Below are 22,763 nucleotides of genomic sequence, written 5' to 3' on the forward strand. Positions count from 1 at the left end.
TCCAATTAGTTGAGTGACCAATTTAAAAAAATTCATAGTTAAATGAACAAAATAAACAGCCCATAGTTGGGTGACCTGTTGGGTAACCTGTGGTGTAGTTTACCCATAAAAGTATAAAACTTAATCAAATTTTGATATAGTTTTGATCCTTCTAAAAGATCATATATATATATGTACACAACTGGTATAAAAAATAGGATATATATAACACATGCACAGATTATCATATATCTATATAAAAGTATCTTTCATGTCATACAATAGAGAAAAAAAAAACCCATCCCTAATCTCAAGTAAAAAATGTAAGAAAATGACTGGGAGAAAGAGTTCCAAGTTCTGTTGTGAATCATTTACGAGGGGTGTCCTAAAACCAGGATTAAGGCAAAGGCAAAGGCAGTCCTAATTGCCCCGAGACATGGGATCATCCTTAGGGAGGGCAACGAAATTTACTGGGATTACATTGTTAACCCTACCGGTTTCTCTACGTTCCTTTAAGTTTGAAACACCATGCTTACCTGATGGAGTAGAAACACGGCGAGAGGTTGGTGTTCCAACCATGGCATTGGTCTGAGCCAACGGCTTTTTTGGTCTTGAGCCAAAGAGTGCCTCTTGTTCTGCTGCAAATTGTTCTTGCAGCCGTTTTTGCTCCTGAAAGATAGAGCAAAATCAATCAAATGAACAAAGATCAGCAGATACCTTCATGATATACAATGACACGTTGTGAGAATTGGAATAAAGGCTAGTTCATGCCACATTCATATCCCCATAGCAAGTTGAATAACATTTGATCACATGAGAAGCTATGTATTGCTATCAGGACTCAAGGATGAATGTCGCATTCAAATATGTATCTCTTTATTCAAACACAAGAACTCAAAAAGGACCAGCTATGTTGATTAGGATTGAGTGGCAATGATGTAGATGAGATGAGGTAGCTTTTCATTCATGCTTTACAAATCAATATGTAATTCTTTTTGTTGGGGAAAGGGGCGGGGGGATAGGTTTAACATTGAAAAAGTTATCATCCTGATTAAATAGTAAAATTCACAATCATACCCGAGATCTACGCCTTTCATCCTCTCTTGCCTGGCGTAACACGGTATACTCCTCCAACATATCTAAGAGTGAAGCCTGCAATAATAAACCAGTTTTGAGATAAACAATCAAAACAAACTATTATTTTAAACAAAACACAAATCATAAGCCACTTACCTTGTCATACAGAAAAGGGATTCCTTTCTCAAGCTCCCAAGCTTTTAATTTTGCAGTCAAATGTTCAACAATAGCTATCCAACAAAAAGAAGATTAAGTTATATGACAGACATTAAGCACTAAAAAATATGAATACAATCACCAATGCAAACCTATCTTTCGGTAAAGTTTCATAAACTTTTAAAAAATAGTCAAAATTTTCAATATGATTCTCTTTAGGTCATAGACAATCCGTGAAATTATCATGTTGTCAATGCAGTTCAAGATAAAGCACTTATGCACACAATTATAAACATCATAAATGTGTCGTGGACCTCTAGATAGGAACAGACATTGGCAACTTTGGTTCTTTTAAAGCTTCACTATTAGCAATTAAAACCAAATATATGCAGGCAGTAAAAGCCAAAATGCACAGCGGCAGTCAATAAATGTCTGCATCATATGCCCCCAGGCCTCCAGTTTCTTATCCAGATATGCAATCACTAGAGTTGTTAAGTATCACCATTATTTCATACTTGGCAATAATTCAGTTATTATTTGTGGATCCTTCTCAGAAATTCTCAAATTAGACTTGTGTGGTGTTGAGTCGAGTTTGAGCTATTGAGCAGATCAAATTCAAGTACCTTAATGCTTGATTAAAGTATCACACGAGTTTGATTGAGGTCTTTTTACCTTTTAACTATACTGAAAAATCTCATTTCAAACTGGAGCTTAAGCTCAGGAATAAATAATAAAATTTGAAGTTGAGCATGAAAATTGAGGGCGTTAAGTAAAAGAGCCTAATCGAACAAACTCAAGTAGTTCAAATTTCTATCTCGAATTGAGATCTAATTTTAGAAGTGGAACTTGATTAAACTCAAATCAAGTTTCGAAGCTTTGAATTTCAAGTCAAGCTCAGATCAGCTCAATTAATCGCCTGACCTTAGCATAACATTCCAACTAGGAGCACAAGTAGAAGTAGGAAGAGAGTTCTTAAAAGACTGCAAAATTACTTTGGAATTTACAGATCACAAGGAAAATCTGGTGAGGCTGAAAGCAAACATTGTGTAGAAATATTTGCCAGACTTTCCTTCTTCATACCACTTTATAGGTTTCCCCCCAGCTTGTATACAAGATGTGTTCAACACATTTACATAGGGATGCGATATGACACTCCAAAGACCCTCAAAATACATGAAAAATGCTTAGAAAATATTAAACATACCAATGTAAGACACATACTTGTATGCGATACACACCTGAGTCAGAATAATACAGCATAAACTTCAAGTAAAAAAATAATAATGCAGTCCTTTAAGAAGCGTTGAGGATGCAGGGGAAAAAATTTAAAGCTACAGATTTTAATCAATGCTGGAATGTATCATAAAAGAAGTCACAGAACAAATTACAGTAAGCAAATTATTTAACCACATCAACTGGACAAGCATAACTAGGGGTGAGCAAAAACACTGTCCAAATCAAAAACCGACCTGAACCGAGATATTTGGACAGTATAGAATGCAAGTTCAAAAACCACGGTTACACAAAACCAAACCAAATTCTATTTTTATTAATATATAATTAATTTTAATTTTTTATGATATAAAAATAAATATTTTATACTTAAAATAGTGAAAATATTTTAAAAATTTTTGTTTATTGGAAATATTTATGAAAAAGACCTTGAAATTTTGTCAAATAATATTCAAAAGCCATAAAACAAAGCTCATTTTATAAAAATAAGTCTAAAATATATAAAAAAAAAGAGTTAATATGCAAAAACCGAGAACCGAACCGAATTATGATGGACAGTTCAAAAAATCTAAAAAACCCGACCGAACCAAACAGATATCACCCGGTTGCCTACTCATTGAAAGGTAATATAAATGAATCAAATGCATGATATTGGTAACATATATAAAAAGAAACAGCCAGCATATAAGCAAATCAACTAAATCTTGCATTGCAATAAAGCATGTTTTCTATTTAACAAAGGAGATTAAGTTAATATGTCACAGAAACCTACTTCAAGATGTAAGATTACTACTAGAAGCTTACATGGCAATTTGCTAACTAGAATGCGAGCTTTCTCTGCACGTTTCAGATTTTTGTGCACTCCTCTTCCTGCACTATACCGGTTCTCATCCTGTATAAAAGAAAAATAATAAAAATAAAATTGCATATAAGAAAAATGAAATTATAGCTCCAAAGTCCAAAATAGACATCAATAATTTCCACCACAAAGATAGCAAACTACCGAAGCATTTCACTGGCTAAAGCAATTACAAAGAGGAAAACTGGTTCAGTACTATCTCAAGGATAATTTATTTAAATTATATACTCCATTGACTCAGTGAATATTTGATTCTCTAATATAGTATAAGTATCTAGTTATTAATATTAGAAGAAATGACAAAACAAAATTATGATTAATTTTTCTTCAAAAAACAGTAAATATGAATTTGAATTAGAAAAAATTTTAAGAAATGTAAGGCCAGCCAAATGTTGCCAAGAGCACAAGGTATTCTAGGTACTAGAACCCTTTATATTACTCAAAAGGCAAGGTGTGGAAAAAGCACTTGCCGCAGACAAGGCAATATATATAAATTTGTGTTTTTATGTGTGACCGTGTACATATAAATTAGCTTAAGATATGATAGCAAACACTAACAACTGGTCCCTTTTATCTAAAAATCATGCAAAATTTTTTTAATCTTTCATTGGCCAATACACATGATTTCCAAATGGTCCTTGTTATTGAATACACATGCACTTGATCATATTCATTTACACCTCGCCAGAGATCTATATGCTTTTGTTGTCTAATGTTCAGGTGCAATGCTTAGTCCGGTCTAGGCCCATGCCTTGGCAATGCTGGGCTACCCGTTCTAGAACATGACAGCAGTCATGTTTGCAAAAGAAAATATGAAACTAAGGCATGCATATTTAAAGATCATTGTTGTCATGAGGACAAAGGTGCAATCTAGGCACTAGATCCCGCATATTGCCAAGGTTTAATACACAGAAATACTTACCAAAGTGAAGAGCAGTTCAATACCAAAATTTTATTTTTCTTTCATTGGTCAATATACATGGTTTCCTTATGATTCCATGTCCATATGTTAAATGCTCAGATATTGAGAAGTGGAGGGTTTGATATATCTCCTTTCTTACTAGTAAAGTTATAGTTAATGATTTTTAAAAAGAAATAAACTAAAGAGATTTTATGCAAGTTTTTTGCACTCATAGCCTCACAAAAAAGTGCGCTTGATCAAATGCATCTCATCCAAAAGGGTCTAAACTCTGCAGATGCTTTTGTTGTCTAATACAAGGAAGTTAATTCTGTACAGGTACCGCCCGTACCAGCAGGAACATCCCATTCTAGTAGTAAATGGGAACAACAAAAATACCAATAAATCCGAAACAGTAAATTGAAATACATTCATACCAATATGTACCAAAACAAAAATGGTACGTCCACGAGTATAATACTAACTACCTTGGTCTAATGCACCTAGGCACACACCTAAGAACACTGTTAAAAAGCATCATTGATGCAGGCAAAGTAAGGATCTCAAAATAAAAATTCTTTTGAAAACTTAATGCTACAGAAAACATTCCAATAGTTTCTCAAAGAAAGATTTACCTTTTCATAGTCATCAAGCCATTTTTCCTCCTCAGATGCATGTTTCCATTTATCTACCTTGTCCAAAATATCCTTCCGGCTTAAAGCTTCCTGTTTGGCTTTTGCAATCTGATCATCCATGCTTGAAAGTAGATTGGACAGATCAACATTATCTGCAAATGCATGTTGGCGAATACTAATCACATAACATATCAACAAAATATTTTCACATGAACAATTCAACCCATTATTGCAAAAAGAAAAAGAAATTTACAAAAGGAAATGAATTTTTCCAAAGAAAATGCACATAGCACCAAAGATGCCAAAAAGAAAACTCAGATAGTTATTACGTAAGACAAACTGTGGGACTCTAGAAATTAAATCAATATATGAAATGAAGATTGCCTGCTTATAGAAATGAAAACAAAAAATACATTAAATAGTTTCAAGAAGATTGGATAATTTAGAAAAAAGTTCAGTTGGTAGAACCAGATTCTATGAGGTTGATAAGAATCTGCCGTGCTGCATCACTGTTTACGTCAATATGAACTCCTCTATAGATCTCCTCAAGTTCATTTTGCCTCTTCAATACCAACTCTTTCATTTTACTAGCCTTCAGCACATTCAAACTTTGAACTTGAAGCTCAATCTGGACATAACAATGAATGTTCAACATTAAGAGGAAAGTACAATAATCTTGGAATATTGACAGTTCTATTTTTTTTTTAAAAAAAAAAAAAAGGGGGAACCTGCTCAATGATATCTAGACCAAGGGATCCTTGTCTCAAGACCTCATCAACTGACGAAGAAATCAAGGAAGAAACATGCTCAAATCTCTTTCTCTCATCAGGTGGTGTGTCAAGGAGATCCCATAGTTCTATCAAAGTGCTCCCAAGACATTGAAGCTACACATAAAACAAGATGAAATTAAGAATAAAGACTTAAAGAAGTCCACATACCAACATATAAATGCAAGAACAGAAATAATCAATCCTCAGGCAAACTGAAAAAGAGAGCCAATATTAGAAGTTTTTGGATGACACTCGAAGTTGTTACCTTACAGAAAGAACCTCAGTTATCAGCATCTCTTAATTACAGGAAAAAAAAAATACAGATGAAAAAACATTATAAACAAGATAATAATCCAGGTAGAACAGAGTGTATTGACCATAAATATGTTTCCATACCCGTTATTTCTATGAAAATTACTTACCGAACAGAACAGCTAAAATGAAGACTGTTCTACCATATTTCCTCGATAATTCCATGTTATGACATGGAATAGTTTAAAAGTCTTTCATGTACTGGAAAAAAACAGTTGTCTTTAAGAAACCGACATAAAGATATTCAAGAAAAACAAGAGTCAATGCATTATAGAGCTAGTCTTGAAAGCTAACCACCTAAATTTGAAAACTAATTTTCAACTTTTAAGAACTTGCAAGGGAGACCTCTTGGCCCACGACTTAACTTTTAAAGTATGAAGCAACCAACTGTACAAAGTAATCTACAATTCTGCCATCTGTTCCAATTCTTAGGAGCTGTTCTTCTCCCAAGCTATACATGTTATAATCTTACAAACTAGGAACACCTAAACAAGGCAGTTTTTCTGTCCATATAACAGTTCCCTACTTAAGTTGCATAGCAGCTGAAAAACAGAGGGTGTTCCTTCTCAATAACTTTTGAACTTATTGAAGATTGAGGGAAAAGTAAAAACATCCTTGTTGAAAAGCTATACACCTTATCATCCTAAACCTAGGGACACCTAGACAAATCAGCTTTTATGATTGTATGGTGTCTTCCTGGTGAACTTGCGCAACAGCTAAAAATGGAGGATGATCCTTCTCAATAACTATTGAACTTACAGAAGATTGAGATAAAACATCCTGGCTCTTCTAAAAAAAGCAATTCCATCAATAAAATTGATCACGACATGAAAGTTGTGAATGCTTGAGCAGTTTAAGAACTAATCAAATTATTTAATTGAAATCAATTATAAAGTACAGCAATCAATGCAGGCGTTAACAAAGCAAATATGATACTGGGAAAAGAAACATCCCAACTGAGACTCTCTTGGAACATTAAAATGCTATAAAACACTTTAGTTTTTCCCATCCTACAAATTCACTCTCAACAAAAGCACCAAAAGAAAGTACTTGGTCAGTAAGAAATTCATTTCCTCAAGCAGAATGGTTAACCAACTAACATATATACACTAGAGAAATTGTAAATTTCTTTTACGCCAGTTTAGTTTAATTTCAATGACTTTTAACTACCCAGACCCAGTGTTCTTTAGGGCACAATAAGCATGCAAGGCACTAGAACCCTTATACTGCTTGAGGTCACAAGGAAAGTATTCGCTTGAGTAAAATAAGGAGCAAAATGTGTGTCTGTATATCTACAAAATGAGCTTAAGATATAAAGAGTGATCAACTTTTCTCCACAAAACAGGCAAATTTTTCCTCTTTTTTCTTTTTCTTTTTTTTTTTTTTTTTTTTTTGCCAATATGCAGAGTTTGTCTATGGTCTCAAGTTTGTTGATGAACACTCAAATATTGAGAAATAAAGACTTTGATATTGTTCTCTTTTTTTTTTCTTTTTTTTTCCCTTTTTTTACTATTAAAGGTGAAAATAAGACAAAATGCAAGAGAACTTTAAAGCAATCTTTTTTTGCATCTAACACCTCAAAAGGAAAGGCAATTGGTCAAATGCACCTAGCTAGAAAATATCAAAGGTGCTTTTGTTGTCTGGCAGTGCATCTTAGTATGCACCTTGACAAAACTGCTCAGACCTTATTAAGTAAGCAACTCCTTGAGATTCTGACTTATAAATAAGATTTAGTGTGGAACAAAATTTTATGCAATACATGATAAGCAAAAGTTCCTTCCAAATACTGGACATGATTTTAGTTTTACCAAAGAGCAGAAAGCCAATTAATTTTTCATGATTCTAGTCCTTTATAGCCTTTGCTCATTGCTACATACGATTGCAACATCTTTCCATCTCAAAACTCCAAAACATTCATCATTGCAGAAATATTGAAGTGAAGGAAAGAAAAATTATATAGATCATTAGGCAAGAGTAAGCACCAATACTTAGACATGTATCTGCATAAGCATATAAATCTAGGGGCATCTACTTATGGAGACATGCAATGTGCCAATACATGAAAAATATTGATTAAATCCCCAAAATGTCACCTTTTGTAACCTTTTTTGCTTCTCTTGCTGCAGTGAATTAACCACACCTGTCAATTTAGCAAGAGTATCATTGCTGATGCTCTTTGATTGACCATTTGCAGGATCAATCAGGCTCGAATGAATGCCACTAACTGTCTTCAAGAAATCAAAGGACATCACTACTGACAACTCATGAATCATACTAATGTGGCTGTCAACTTTCTGTAGCCTGATAATCTGCAGATTAAGTAAAAAGCATAAAAACCAGTGGAATAGGCAAGCCAAAGCACTAGTAATACAGCTTAAAATCCAGACAGTAGTTATCACCTTCTCATTCTGAAGCTCCTGTAGATGAGACTTAAGCTCCCCTAGTTTCTTGACTGTCAAATCACGCTCATCTACTTGTGGATCAGAAGACATCATAGACTGACCATTGCCAGCTATTTCTGCACATATCTTTACAATCTGTGATTGTGTTTCAGTAAATTCCTTCACTCTTTGCTTCGTCTTCGACCTCAACTCCTCCAAAACAGGTCTTATATAAGATATTTGTTGCTTGAGAGTGCCCTTTCCCTTCTCAAATTGCAGAAATAAGCCACATCAACAGACAATATAAAGGGCAAAAAACAGAAGTTAAGTAGCAGATATATCCTGAGGTAGTAGCTAATGTACACTTTCTCATAATGAATTTTAGACATATAAGGGCTGGTTTATGCAGATCATATTGCACTAAGTGTTCACTACATCCTCAATAAACTCTTAAAAGCAAAGTGAACACTTGTAGTTCCCATCCATGTCGTACACAATTTTACACATAAAGGGCCATCTTTCAAATGATATAACAATTATTCTCAGACATTTCCTTTTCTTCTTTCCAAGACAAATAACAAAAAAGCACTTCATATGTTGAGATTTAAGAATGTAGCAGAAATCCCAAACAGTCTTAAAGCAGATACTTGCTGCTTGAGTGCCATTTTACTACTCAAATTGCATAAACAGAACAAATCAAAAGATGGTATGCAGCATAAAAATTGTAAACCATTTAGAACTTAGATACTTCACATGTAAACTGTTGACTATAACATATTACAAATTATCGCACAAATGCTAAGGGGCCAAAGCGACACATAATAAGGAATTCAATAGGGAAACCTAAAGCAAATATATACCCTAAGATGCTAATGGACCATTTTTTTATCCTGGTGGCTATACAGTTTTTCATTTTTCACACAAACATGAAGCATTTTCTACTAAATACCAACAACAAACATACACAATGGTTGCTGTTTTAGCTACTCTCTTTAATTATTGGCTTTTGCTTCTTAAAAGGCCGATGAAAAGAAAAATTATAAACTAAATAAATAAAAACTAATAAATACATAACTAAAAGGTAACACCAATCATAGCATAACTCTATATATATGTAAGTACACTAATGCCTTTTGTCTTAAAAAATGAGTATAATTTTATAAATTATTATTATTAACTTTTGATCCAAAGCAACAACACAACGTAACATTAGAAAATGCAAGCTTTAGTGCCTGCAATAAAGGATTTAAGTTGCGGTAGGAGTCTTTCTTAGACTCATTTGCATCACCTTTATGGCGGTTGTGGACATGAATGGTATTATGATCCATTGCGATAAATATCAACCCTGACGTTACATCACAAAATGAAGATCGCCAAAAACGCAAAATAAAATCTCTAACGTTAAATGCTCTGCCTTTTATTCAATATTACATTTTTTTTTTGTTTTTGTTTCTTAAAACTATCTAAATTGAAGTGAATTGTGTAAACAACTACAATTCCATAACAATAACAATGTTAGAAAGAGAAAAGAAAAATGAACAAACCCTTGAGAAGGAGAAGGAATGCTCGCCGAGGGAGGAGACGATTTTGGCGATTTCGGATTCAAATTGAGCCAATGAGTTCTGCAAATCGGCCTTGCACTTTCTTGTCATTTCAACTTTTCTTCTATAAATATTCAAGCATTCTTGCTCCAATTCCAACAGCATCTTATCTCTTTCTCCATCACTTTCTCCTATTTCATCCCATATTATCTAAGTATAAAAGAAAAACAACTGTTAATTTGACTATCTTAGTAAAAAATTCCACAAAAAGTACAAAAATTCCAACAAAAAAAAAAAGAAAAAGTAAGTAAGAGATGAAGAACAAAACCTGTAATTCTTGAAGGAGAGAAGCGCAAGTGGTCTGGGAACGAGAAGGAGATAGAGACGGCGGCAACGTTGTCATTCTTTGGGGAGAAAACAAAACAAGAAGAATCAAAGAAAAGCTAGAAACCCTAACAAAATAACCAAAAAAAAAAAAGAATTTTGAGGAATTGAAATGCAAAGCAAAATGGAAGCGTTACGAATCGGAGTTTTGAATTTTTGTTTTTTTTTTTATAAGGAAACATTTATGGGGGGTTTTTGTTTTTATTTTCACATTTCTGATTTGTTTATCTTTCTTTCTTTGAGAGAAAATGTCTGATTTGTTTTTTAAATGCAATGATTTGATTTTTGTTAGAAAAGATTTTGTAGTGAGAGAGAAAAGAGTGAGAAAATGTAAAACAACAGAAAAGAGAAAAAAAAAATTTATTTCCTTTGGGAAAGAGGAGCCGTACGGAAATTTTGAGTTGTTTTGGCGCGAAAATCCACGCCCTTGTTTTATTTTTATTTTTTTGAATATTTGTCAAATTATTTATATTTAAAAAATCTCTATATTTTAAAAAAAAATAGTTTCTTTCTATATAAATTATTTAAAAAATCTCTATATTTTTTAAAAAAATAGTTTCTTTCTATATAAATTATTTAAAAAATCTCTATATTTTTTAAAAAATAGTTACTTTATATATAAATTATTTAATAAAAACATTTCTTATTTGATTTATTTTTTCTTTCAAATATCAATATTATATAAATACTTAAAAACAAGCTATTATTAAATATTAATTAATATTTTAGCATAATATAAATATCGTAAAATATAGCATAAACTGTTGAAAGATTAAAAACATAAATTGTATAGTATAATTTTTTTAACATTAATTTTATCATAAATTATTTTTATATTTATTTTTTATAAAATAGCTAAAATTATTAATTTTTTTAACATTTAAATAAGAAGATAACAAACTTCAACGTACTTGAAATTAAGTTATTCTGTACTAACAATAATATTAATATTAATTGAGTTAAAACTCAATCAACAAAATTATATCGAATTTTTAAATGTATTATTTTATTTATTTTTCATAAATGTCCAAAAAATAAGTATAATAATTATTATTATCATTATTATCATCATTGAGTTAATGTCCAAATTACGTTATTTATTCCAAAAAGAAAAATACGTTTTCATTCTTTGTCTTTTTTTATCATTGCTTAACTATTAAGCAAAAGTAATTTATTTCAACTGACACGTGCTACTCACGTGTCAAAATATTGCGGCAAAAAACCGAAAGGTCGAAGCTTCGATCCAAATTCACTATAAAAATTCCCCCAATTGTTCCCGGAAAAATTCTCAGTTTCCACCCAAATGCAAAACCCCAATTTTCTATTCTCCCTTTTGTTTTCTATATCGATCCCAATTCTGTTGTTCAACAATTTAATCGCTGAATCAACCTTCTGCCCTGAAACAATGGCGACAACCACTACTTTGGGCGGAGTCCACCCTTCCCAAGGCTCCCAAAACAGCGTCGAGCTCGAAAACCTAGCACGCTTTGCCGTCGACGAGCACAACAAGAAAGAAAATGCAATGGTGGAGTTTGTGAGGGTTGTGAAAGCAAGCGAGCAAGTTGTGGCGGGGACGCTTCACCATTTGACGGTGGAAGCTGTCGACGCCGGCAAAAAGAAGCTTTATGAAGCCAAAGTTTGGGTTAAACCTTGGATGAATTTTAAAGAATTGCAGGAGTTTAAACATGCTGGTGATGCTGATAGTTCCGCTTCTTTTACCGCTTGTGATCTTGGTGCCAAGAAAGGTTGTTGAACTTTTTCCTTTTCGTTTGAATACTTTTTTTACGAGATTACTGGGTTTTCTTTAAAATTATGATCCGTTGATTGCTGAAAGCGGATTAAAATAGTAGAGTTTGATTTTTTTTTCGTTCTATTTGAGATGGGTTTTTTAAACAACGAATTTTAATTTTTTTTGAATATTTTTGAATATTTATAATTAATTTTTTACTCTAAAAATTAGGTTTTTTATTGGTGATATAGTGTGTAGATATGCTAGATATATTAACACTGATAGGAAATCAAATATAATTACTTTTGGAATTTTTTAGTGTTTAAACCCCAAAAAATGAACAAAGATAAGAAAGCAATATCAAACATCGGCTAATTGCATAAGAGAGAAATTCTATGTTAATATTGGTTTTGAAGTCCCAAGAAAATTGGTAATTTTTTACGTATAGTTTTATTTGAAACTTCATTGGGAATTTATATTAAATTATGATCAGATGTCCATGGACCAATGCTGCAAGCGGTGGCCACAAATGATCCCGTAGTTCAGGATGCTGCGGATCATGCTGTGAAGACCATACAACAGAGATCCAATTCCCTTCTGCCCTACGAACTTAAAGAAATAGTTCATGCCAACGCTGAGGTAAGCACCAAACTGTTCCTATTTCCTCGAATCTTTGTCATGTTTTAACGTAATTGGTATGTGATTTGGTTATTTTAACTGCATCCCATTTAGTGTGATGTTTGAGATTCTTATGGAAGTTAGAGCATAAGTTCTTTATATCCGGATAGGAGTATGAGAACATGATCCTCCACCCCAAATACATTTGTGATATTGACATCCAAATCTGAATAACATAGAGCTGCTTGCTGCTCTTGTCAACGTGTTTATCCTTTCCTTTATGCATCTTTGTATGCATATAAGTCGTGTGTTTGATTGAAAATGTAACTGTGTTATGGGAGAATGTGTCATACAATGTTATATAACCATGTCTATGTGTTTATTCTATATCCCTATCCAATCCACAACCGAACATGGGCTTGAAAATATGACCTTCCAATTCGTTGTCCAAGAACTAAAAATCATTCAACCTAGTTGACAATCAACATATGATTGAACAACTGCAAAATCAGTTTCATTCGGGTGCTAAGTTTTTGAATATGCAAATAGGTATTGGAAGATTTTGCAAAACTCAACATGGTTCTTAAAGTGAAGAGAGGAGACAAGGAAGAGAAGTTCAAGGTGGAGGTACACCATAAGAACGAAGGGACTTACCATGTGAACCACATGGAGCAAGACCAGTCTTGAAAGCTAACGGTATGGTAAAACTGTTAAAAAGAGTTTGAATCTTAATATGATGATATGACTATAAAAAAGTGTGAACCTTGTATCATGTGTTCATCTTTACTCCTGTTGTAAAACCTATGTTTGTAAGAATGTTCGGAGAACATACACGAATAACATGTCTTTGTATTATGTGTTAACCTCTTGGAATACAGTGCAGACCTTTGGAATTTACAGTGCTATAGATTTATGTTTGACGGCGTTCGAATTCTTCTTCTTGGTTTTCTTAATACCTGCTTATATATGCATATATGGATTTGGACAGGAGGATGTGATCTGATCTCTTCCAAAAGGAACTCTAAATACATTGAAAAATGAATTCCTTTTACAAGGGGAGAGTGATATTAGTACAAGCCAGGGTAATATTTCAGGTGTTGCCAACACTTCAATATCAGTAGTAGGCCCGACAATTGGTGTCTATTTTATAAAATCGGCTGTAATTATTTGTTACTTAAATAATTTAGATTTATTTGGTACTTAAAATTTTAACCTTAAGCTTTTCTATACTTTTAGTCATTTACTTGAAAACTTAGAAATTAAGTCTTCAATCATAACATGTTAAATTTGAGAAATTTTAATATAAATTATTTAAAATTTTCAATGATAAATAAGAGGAGTGATTTTTAATTTCTTAAAGTACAATGATGGTATATTTTAACCTACTAAAAAATACTACAATATAAATATAAATATTTAAAAAATAATATGTTGCTTATATATTCAAAAAATAAAAAATAATAAAAGCGGGTAGTAATAAAAAGAAAAGAAAATAAGATTTTTGTCTTAATAATTCTTTTATCACAATAAAGAAGCATGGAGAAAACTCCTGCTCCTCCAACCCTTTCTCTTCTGTTACGGGTTAATTTAACATTGTTGTTACGGTGTAGGGAAAGGAAAGCACTTCTAAAAAATGCATGAAAAAATATGATTTGTTGCTTTTAGATATTTAACATTGTTGTAAAAAATTAGGGTTGAAACTTAAGATGCTATATTAAGTATGATGTGATTTATCATAATTATTGAAGTATAATGTCAAATTCACTTAGATGAAATATCAAAAATAAATTAAAATAAATTTAGAATCATTTTTAAAAAATATTTTAAAAATTTTATATTGCTTATATAAAAAAATTAATAAATGAAAAAAATATAAAATTATTAATACTAATTAAAGATAAAACATTTGAAAAATGAACTTATTTAATGATTTATAAATATAGACAATTCTAACTGGATCCAATCCCTCTTAAAATCATACCTTCCAAACTCTTCTGTTTTCTTACTTACAGGATTTTAATTACCATTTTTAAATTACATATATTTATCCAATGAATTCATGCGATCAAAGGTGATAGTCGAATCTTTATATTTACAATCCTTTTTTAAGGATGAAGTTAAAAAGTTGTTTCAAACAGTTCAAAGTAGAATCTTATCATGCTTAATCATAAATTTGGTTAATTAACATTTGCATGTTTTGTTAAAATGCTTTTAATTGTATTTTTATTTTTTTGGCATTAATTTTTGTTTTTCTTTTTAAACTGCTTTTCTTAACAAATTTAACGAAAGTGCTGTTAAAAAGCTAATGGGGATGATGTGGAACATTTTTAATGAGATGTGATTTATTACTTAAAATAAACGTAATTCTCTAAAAACATTTAAAGAAAGATTAAACATTGAATTTATTCGAAAAAATAGTTTGAAAAAAAATTTGAAGGTTGATGGTAAAAAAGGTTCAAAAATACAACTAGAGTCATTTTGACAAAACATACACGCATTAGTGGCCAAATTTATCATTAAGTCAATTTTATTTTTACATTAACTTATAATTTCTTAAAAATTAAAGGATTAGCAAAAAAAATTTCATTTCGACGGCAAGGTAATCCTTTCTTTCTTTCTTTTTTTTAACTAAAACATCTTTTATAATAAAAAAAACCATATTATTCATGATATATTTTAAATAACTTCAATTTTAATTCAATTGATAATATGTAGTAGGCTGACAGGGTTCTCGACTCTCTTAAACAGGAATTTATTCCTTTAAATCTTTTAGTTTGTAAATTTTAAATTACCATGATAAATTACACATGGACTCCTAAAGAATAAGAAATTTTTGTTTAGTCCTTAATAAAAACAATAAAGTTATAATTTAATACAATAATGAAATTACATTTAACTCTTATAAAAATTTTAATTTAAAATTGCCCCAAAAAATTTATTGGCTTCACCTCTATTGTTAACATTTGTTAGAGTTATTAACATCTACTGCCTTAAACTTTAAATCTTAAAACCTTTAGTTTATTCTCAATTTAAAGTCTCCTTTGTATAAAACGAACCTTTAGTTTCAAATCTTAAAACCATAACTTGTTGTAGGAGTTTTTGTATTCCGTGTAAATGGGTAGAAAGGATTTCCTTTACTTGCAACATTTTATAACCACCACCAACAATGTAAAGACTAGAATTCTTACCTTACTGGACGATCATACTCTTTTAAGGGCTTTGGGCTAAAGGCATGAACGACTCCTTTTCACAAGACCAATAAGTTGAGAAACACGTTGAATGTCTAAATTAAGTCTTGGACCATAAATTATAGTTTGTGTTTCACCAGGTATCCATAAATTGACCCAAATTGAAATATTACAATCTAATCCTACCTTCCAACGAACACATGCCTCCAATAAATTGAGTGCTCTAGATAATCTTCCATGTGAGGGAAAGGTAAGCTGATAACTTCGACTTCAAAAATTTGTATTAGGGAAATATTTAGCTTTTAACACATGAGAAATAGTCAACGTAGTATTAGACAACACACCTGCATTGTTTCGCTAACAATGCAACATTAAGTTTCTTTAAATAGCGAAAACCCAATATTGTCTATGGCCTTAGGATTGCAAAGCCCAGATCACGAATAACCTTTCATGAAGTTGCCTTCTACTACCAAAATTTGCTTACAATGGCTTATGTCTCAATTGTAAAACTAATTTGATGAAAACCTATTTACTCCCTTGTAATAATAGCATAGTACTCCATCTTTTGATACAATCATTGATATTGTCCTTTAACATCTAGAAGGAAACTTTTTTATTTGGCATAATTGTCGAAAATACCCTTAACGTTTATGAGTTTTTGAGATTAAACCCTTAATTTTCTTTTTTTTTTGGATTAACACTCTTAATGTTACGATTTTTTCAAAAATCGATCCAATTTTAATGGTAAATGTGAGTTCACGATCATTTTTTTCATTGTTTCAATCTTATTTGTTCTTCTCCTCTTTCTCTCTTCCCCTTTAACTACGTCGTCGTTGTGTTAAACCCTTATTGTCACCGCCTTCCTTCTCATTTCTCACTGTCCCAACCTCCATGCCATTTCTTTCCCTCTAACATTAAAAGGAAAACCCAAATGTTGAAATAGCGAATCCGCAATTTGAATCAAGGGTGGGTGGCAAAGAAAAAGGATCACTTTGAGCTTCATCATTTGAAATCCAAGAGACGCAACTAGGCAATAGAAATCTGATCGAATTCAAGCTTGAAATGAGATTAAAAATTGTAGATGAAAAATTTAAAGATGCGGGGGATGAATCTTTAGAGACAGAATAATAAATCATCATTTGTCTGCCTATATTTGCCCACTTTGGCTTCTAAGCCCATCCGACTAAAACACCAACAATTTTAGCAATCCATAAAGGAGCTATGAAAATCATTAGGTCCTTCAAAACATCCCTAATTGTGGGTTACTTTAAAATCTCCAAAAAAAAGGGACGCCAAAACCATCCTTTAGAACAACCCTCATTCGATGAAGAAAAAACAATTTCTAATAATAATAAAAAGATAAACAAATGTGCTAAGTGTTGAATAGGTTATGAATAAAAAAAAGAAGACAATTTTGTGGCGAGAATGAATAGAGCGGTGGTGGGGGTTGGGCCGGTGAGGAGTGAGGACTGAGAGGGAATGCGATGGTGGTGGGGGTTGGACATAACAACGATATCAGCTAGAGGAGAAGAAAGAGAGAGGATAATAACAAGGAAGATTGAAACAATGAAAAAAATGACAGTCAACTGACATTTACAGTTAAAATTGGGCAATTTTTTGAAAAAATCGTAATTTTTTTTTTCACTTTAGGGTTGAATTATGCTTGTTTTCATATCTAGGATTTACATATACAAATTAATTACTGTCAAGGGTGAATTTCTTATTTCTTATTATTGAGTTTATAATATATAATTTATAATTTATATTAGATGTTAGATATTAATTCTATTATATATATTCTAATATATATTAGTATTAGAATTTATTTATATATTTTATTAATTTATTTATATATTTTATTTATAATATATTAAAATATTATATTAATATTATTTATATATTTCTATTTCATTTGCATTTAGAATTTTGATTAAAAAAAAGAGTAGGTGTTAATCCAAAAAAACTTAAGAGCTCAAACCCAAAAATCTATAAACGTTGAGGGTATTTCTGACAATTATGTCTTTTTATATCTTCCAACTAATGTAGGCAACCCCTAATTTTCTGGTTACTTGAACACCTAACACCCAATGCCCCAATAATAGCCTTCTTACTATACTTTACACATTAGAACAAAAATAAATCAAAGACTAATAATTCTCACAATCATTAATATATGTTGCACCCATAATTGATGCCTCTCCCAAAACAATGTTGTCATTTGCAAACAACAAGTGTGAAACATCTAAACTATTCCTGCTAATTTTAACTCCTTTTAGATTATCTTCACTCTGTACCATCCTTATTAAAGTTGAGATGCCCTTGCTGCAAAAAGAAGAAAAAAAGGACTCCAACATATCCCCTTGTTGAAGTCCTCTAGTCAGTTTAACATCCTCACATACCTTGCCATTTAGAGCAATAAAATACGACACTAATTTCACACACCTCATTACCAAATCAGTCCATCCAGGGTTGAAACCCAATTTCAATATCATAGCTTTCAAAAAATACTATTCGACTTGACCATAAACCTTGCTTATTTAGTACAAAATACTTTTTGTTCCTACTTTTCTTATTCTTAAAGGGATGCAAGATTTCATAAAAATCAATCACTATATTATTTAAAATGAGGGGCAAAAGCACATTAAGCTTCATCTATACAATGCATAATCATCTTCTGTAACCTATCAGTAATGACCTTAGAAATAATCTTGTAAATAACAATACAAAGACTAATAATATAACACCCTATACTCAACTTGATTTTCAGGTCTAAGCTACAAAATATCACATTCATTGCCAGAGCAACTAGGATACGATTTGCCCTTTTATAAATATATACTATTAACGATATTATTCAATCTCAACGTGATTTTCCATTATTTCTGGGTCTTATATGAGCTTACGAAAGTTCTTTTACTAACCTAATGTCAAATTATGACCAAATTGGTTTGCAAAATATCAGGTTGGCAACACAACTTTGGTACATGCCATATATTAAATAAAAAGATATTATAAATGTTATTGAGTCGAGGACCACAGATTAGATGTTTAAATCACCTATCGAAACTTCGAGCTTCACTGCATAGAATAAACAAATCGTACGCTAAGCGATAAAGCTCAATAGTACTTTCATGATTCAAGATAATATAACATTAGTATTAGTAAATGATCACAAAAGAGTCATGCTTAATGTCTAACCAATTTACATCCTATCATGCCAAGTAATCCCATTACCATATATACATACCTATGGCACGTTGTATATCAATTTATCTAACAAGTACAATTGAATTCACCAAATCATACTATTCATCAAATGCCAATCAATGTGCCATTTCAAAACATATCATGCTATTTAAGTTTTGAACATATGTACCTTTAACAATAGATTATCAATTTCCATATTCAATCAATGTCATTTAACCATTCAACTCACTATTCGATTCTCTTTACGAAGTCTATTGACTCATTCATATTTAATTTGGCCCTAAGGCTCGGTTCAAACCAATTCACGTTATCTTTCATATATTTTATCTTTCGTGAGTTACAAATATGCATGCATATAGTTCCATATCATTAAATCATTGCATATATTATTACCAACTCACAAATTCATACCATTTTAATTCAAATCATACGTTATAATAGCTTACAAAATTCAAGTTATTTCATTTTCAAATTTCAAGATCTGATTTTAATGTTCCACCAAATGGAACCCTATTAAAACGGATTCGAATACACGGGTGAATTACACCACACCAAGATAGCTCATACGAGCGTAAACTGGACCATACCAAGGCACCAAAGTGTAAAGCCCGTAAATAGTATATGTATAAACATTTTCAACTACATCCTTCCACCACACTGAAATCTCCTCAGGGACAAATAATACTCGATGATCCGCAATAGATGCTGGATCTCGATGTAACCTATAATAATATTTGTATCATCACATATCCTGTACAAGCACACATAAGACCCTATTGACATGCCAACCAATCTTAACATTTTACTAAGTTCACATTGGCGTTAAATTTTCATATTTGCATTATCATACTTTGATCATTCATATTCGTATATTCATACATGTAAGAATTTACATTTACCTGTCATACCCTGTAACCGGTCACATTTGCATTTTTCATACCCTGTACACTGTACTATCACATAACAAACATTTATCTCATTTCATTTCAATTAAATCCTATTCATATAGAATTTCACATTCAATTTCACAATTTCATTCCAGTTCGTCATCAACTTACATTATCTCTTATCATATAATATTTTTCAATCAATTCATATCACATATCATGTATCAATTTAATCATGCCACTTTTCATTTTATTTAATTCAATTCATTATCTCAATAACCATTATCAATTATAAAAAATAAATTCATACAACCATAATTAAATCACATCGATACTCAATCATACAATAATATATGAATAAACAAATAAATATATTGATCTTGAATCATAAAAGCACAAACCAAAATCTTGCACCACTCGTTGATAACTCTCGCTTTTCCTTTTCCTCTCGATGACCCGATGTTGTTTTCCGCTACAATCGATAATTTAACAAACATAACAATATCATATTTCATTCAATCCACATTCAAAAGTAAAACTACACATATTTTTTATTTTATTCAATTTGGTCCCTAAATTTAGGATAAGTATATCTTTCGATATGTAGTTTCGGATCAAAACCCAATTTCAAATTCTTTCATTAGTCCACACAATTTGATATTTTTCATAATCTAAGCTTAATATCTATCTATTTCAAGTTTAATTCATTAATTTCTCAACAATAGAAACTTACTAAAAACTTAACAATTGAATAAGTTGATGCATGAACTAACTAAATCAAGCTCCCATGATCATAAATCTATAAAACAATTATGAATTTAGCTTGGTTACCTTATTATTAGAATTGATGGTTGAATGCAAAGGATGCTTATCTATTTAAGAATCAGAGGAAGAAGATGAAAATATCATCTTTCTTTCCACTAAAATGCTATATATGCTAAGATTTACATTTAATTAAGCTTAGGCAATTATATTAATTAGGTTTTATATTAATAATTTAATTATTAATTCAAACTAAGTGGGCATAATCATTATCATCCACCAATCGTATAAAAACAATGGATTATTAACCATCTAGGCCTTTTGAATAATTTCTATCTAGGTTCCCAAGTATTTTCTTATAGTGATTGGATCTACACAATTTAGTCTCTGAGATTTAATTAACTACTTTTTTGGCTAAATTACTTAACCAGACTTTATTATATTTTTATACTAACTCCATAAATATTCTTATTTTATATTTATAGACTCAATTTATGAAAACTGGATTCTAAAATCACATTTTTCGACACAACTGAAATTTGGATCGTTACAAATAGGTCAAAACTGGGTCATATTTCTTGTGTTTGAAACTCTAGGAATGGGAACAATATTAGTTTCTTGATCTCATCAATAGAAGACTCACGATTTAAAATCGAAAGACAAAAAGAACCAAGATCATTTTAATATATTCTAAAAATTCTGATAAAAAAGCAAGAAAATGATCAGTACCTGGTGCTTTGGTCGAGTGCATACTTTTAACCATCATCTGGACCTCCTCCAATCTAAGCTCAATGTTGGAAACTCATTCATATCTCATATAATACACCTTTCCACCCTAAAAGAATGTATGAAAGATCTACATGTCCTGCAAAAAATAAATAAATAAATAGAGGCTTAAATTAATTGCAAGTTATGTGCTCTAAATTTTCCCTCTTTGTCATAATGTCCCTATTGTCATCTTCCAAACCAATTATGCTATTCATTTTTTGTCTAGCTGAAGCTCTGTTATGGAAGAATGTAGAATTGTGGTCCCTTTCCTTCAACAAATGAACTTGAGCCCTTTGGTTTTAGTAAATTTCCTCCTTTTCCACTTTCAAGTTCAGCTTTGGTTTAGGTTCATAAACCTCGTCTAAAACTTGAAAGATGGAAATAAATCATTTAAGTCCTCATTACGCTTCTTCTGGTGCTTAACTTTTTGACCTTTTATTCTTTCTTTTCATTACCCCATATTTTCAAACTAATACCTAGAAGTTTCAATTTAGTGGGAAGATCTCTCTCATTAGATTCCCCTAACCTCAAAACCTTTTGTTTGCAATCCTCCTTTAAGATTCAGTCTCCATCAAAACGAAATTACTTGTTTGAGTGAGAGCTCCAAATTTGAAGTTTTTCCAAAGCCTATCGAAATAAGAAATGGGCAATAATCCAACAACCAATCGTTAAATGTTGAATAGTATAACCTGGAAATAAATTCCACCAGTTGGGGTTCTCACCCCTCGATCCAATCTTTCCCTAATGAGATTGTCTGTCTTTCACCCCTTTTTTCCATATAAACCACTGACCTTTAAAACCCAGATTTGATAGATCACAATCTTTGAGTGTTGATTTGAATTCGAGATTTAATCACCATTTTTAAACAGTAACTATATAAAACTTCTATGAAATATCTTTTAAAGAATTCGATATTCACTTTTGAGAAATTGAGAGTTTAAATCATAATATCAACAAACCCAATATTTTTCATAGGAAAAGATTATATGAAACAATAACGCCACGTCATCTCTATAATTTTTTCAGTAGTTTTATGTCACATATGCATTTTCATGTTGAAAAAATTAAATCCAAATTAATATCTTAAAATTCAAGATGAAAATATTGATGTAACATAAACCTATTGAAAAAAAATAACATTCTTAGTTCAAACAACCCTTTCTCATTTTTCAAAACACAATCATAAATCATTTATGGTAATTAAGTTAAGGAAATTGACAACAATTAGCAAATAAACTAAAAATTAGGGGAAATATGGCAAGTTGCTATTATTAACTACCCATTCTCATATTCTATCAGTGGGAGCTTCTCTTTTATATTCAAACAAAGTTTACATAAATGTTAATTCCTAATTTAAGCTAAATAATTCATGTAGTCAT

The 22,763-nt window shown here is 31.2% G+C and overlaps 2 protein-coding genes across 2 annotated transcripts; one reads left to right on the forward strand and one right to left on the reverse strand.

The window, feature by feature from the left end:
• Nucleotides 1-201: 201 nt before the first annotated feature.
• On the reverse strand, nt 202-10,593 carry LOC121222494 (65-kDa microtubule-associated protein 5). The gene is made up of 11 exons (XM_041103392.1): nt 10,170-10,593; nt 9,845-10,051; nt 8,319-8,564; nt 8,013-8,228; nt 5,566-5,721; nt 5,306-5,465; nt 4,838-4,989; nt 3,250-3,337; nt 1,213-1,286; nt 1,057-1,131; nt 202-648 (listed from the first exon to the last, which is right to left on the reverse strand). Exons 1-11 carry the CDS (start codon nt 10,242-10,244, stop codon nt 400-402), a joined length of 1,698 nt encoding a protein of 565 aa, XP_040959326.1. The 5' UTR covers nt 10,245-10,593; the 3' UTR covers nt 202-399.
• An 824-nt stretch (nt 10,594-11,417) lies between these two features.
• On the forward strand, nt 11,418-13,465 carry LOC121222495 (cysteine proteinase inhibitor 6). The gene is made up of 3 exons (XM_041103393.1): nt 11,418-11,970; nt 12,448-12,593; nt 13,122-13,465. Exons 1-3 carry the CDS (start codon nt 11,529-11,531, stop codon nt 13,257-13,259), a joined length of 726 nt encoding a protein of 241 aa, XP_040959327.1. The 5' UTR covers nt 11,418-11,528; the 3' UTR covers nt 13,260-13,465.
• Nucleotides 13,466-22,763: the final 9,298 nt, after the last annotated feature.

The sequence above is a fragment of the Gossypium hirsutum genome, chromosome D10 (assembly GCF_007990345.1).
Source record: "Gossypium hirsutum isolate 1008001.06 chromosome D10, Gossypium_hirsutum_v2.1, whole genome shotgun sequence".
Taxonomy (NCBI): Eukaryota; Viridiplantae; Streptophyta; class Magnoliopsida; order Malvales; family Malvaceae; genus Gossypium; species Gossypium hirsutum.

Bases quoted from the DNA above. Each gene is read 5' to 3' on its own strand.
- LOC121222495 (XM_041103393.1), top strand. From the start codon at position 11,529: ATGCAAAACCCCAATTTTCTATTCTCCCTTTTGTTTTCTATATCGATC. The intron at 11,971-12,447 runs GTTGTTGAACTT...AATTATGATCAG, and splicing joins TGATCTTGGTGCCAAGAAAG to ATGTCCATGGACCAATGCTG. The intron at 12,594-13,121 runs GTAAGCACCAAA...ATATGCAAATAG, and splicing joins TAGTTCATGCCAACGCTGAG to GTATTGGAAGATTTTGCAAA.
- LOC121222494 (XM_041103392.1), bottom strand. From the start codon at position 10,244: ATGACAACGTTGCCGCCGTCTCTATCTCCTTCTCGTTCCCAGACCACT. The intron at 8,565-9,844 runs GTTTGTTCATTT...CAATTTGAGAAG, and splicing joins ATTCCTTCTCCTTCTCAAGG to GGAAAGGGCACTCTCAAGCA. The intron at 4,990-5,305 runs GTTCTACCAACT...ATGCATTTGCAG, and splicing joins TATCAACCTCATAGAATCTG to ATAATGTTGATCTGTCCAAT.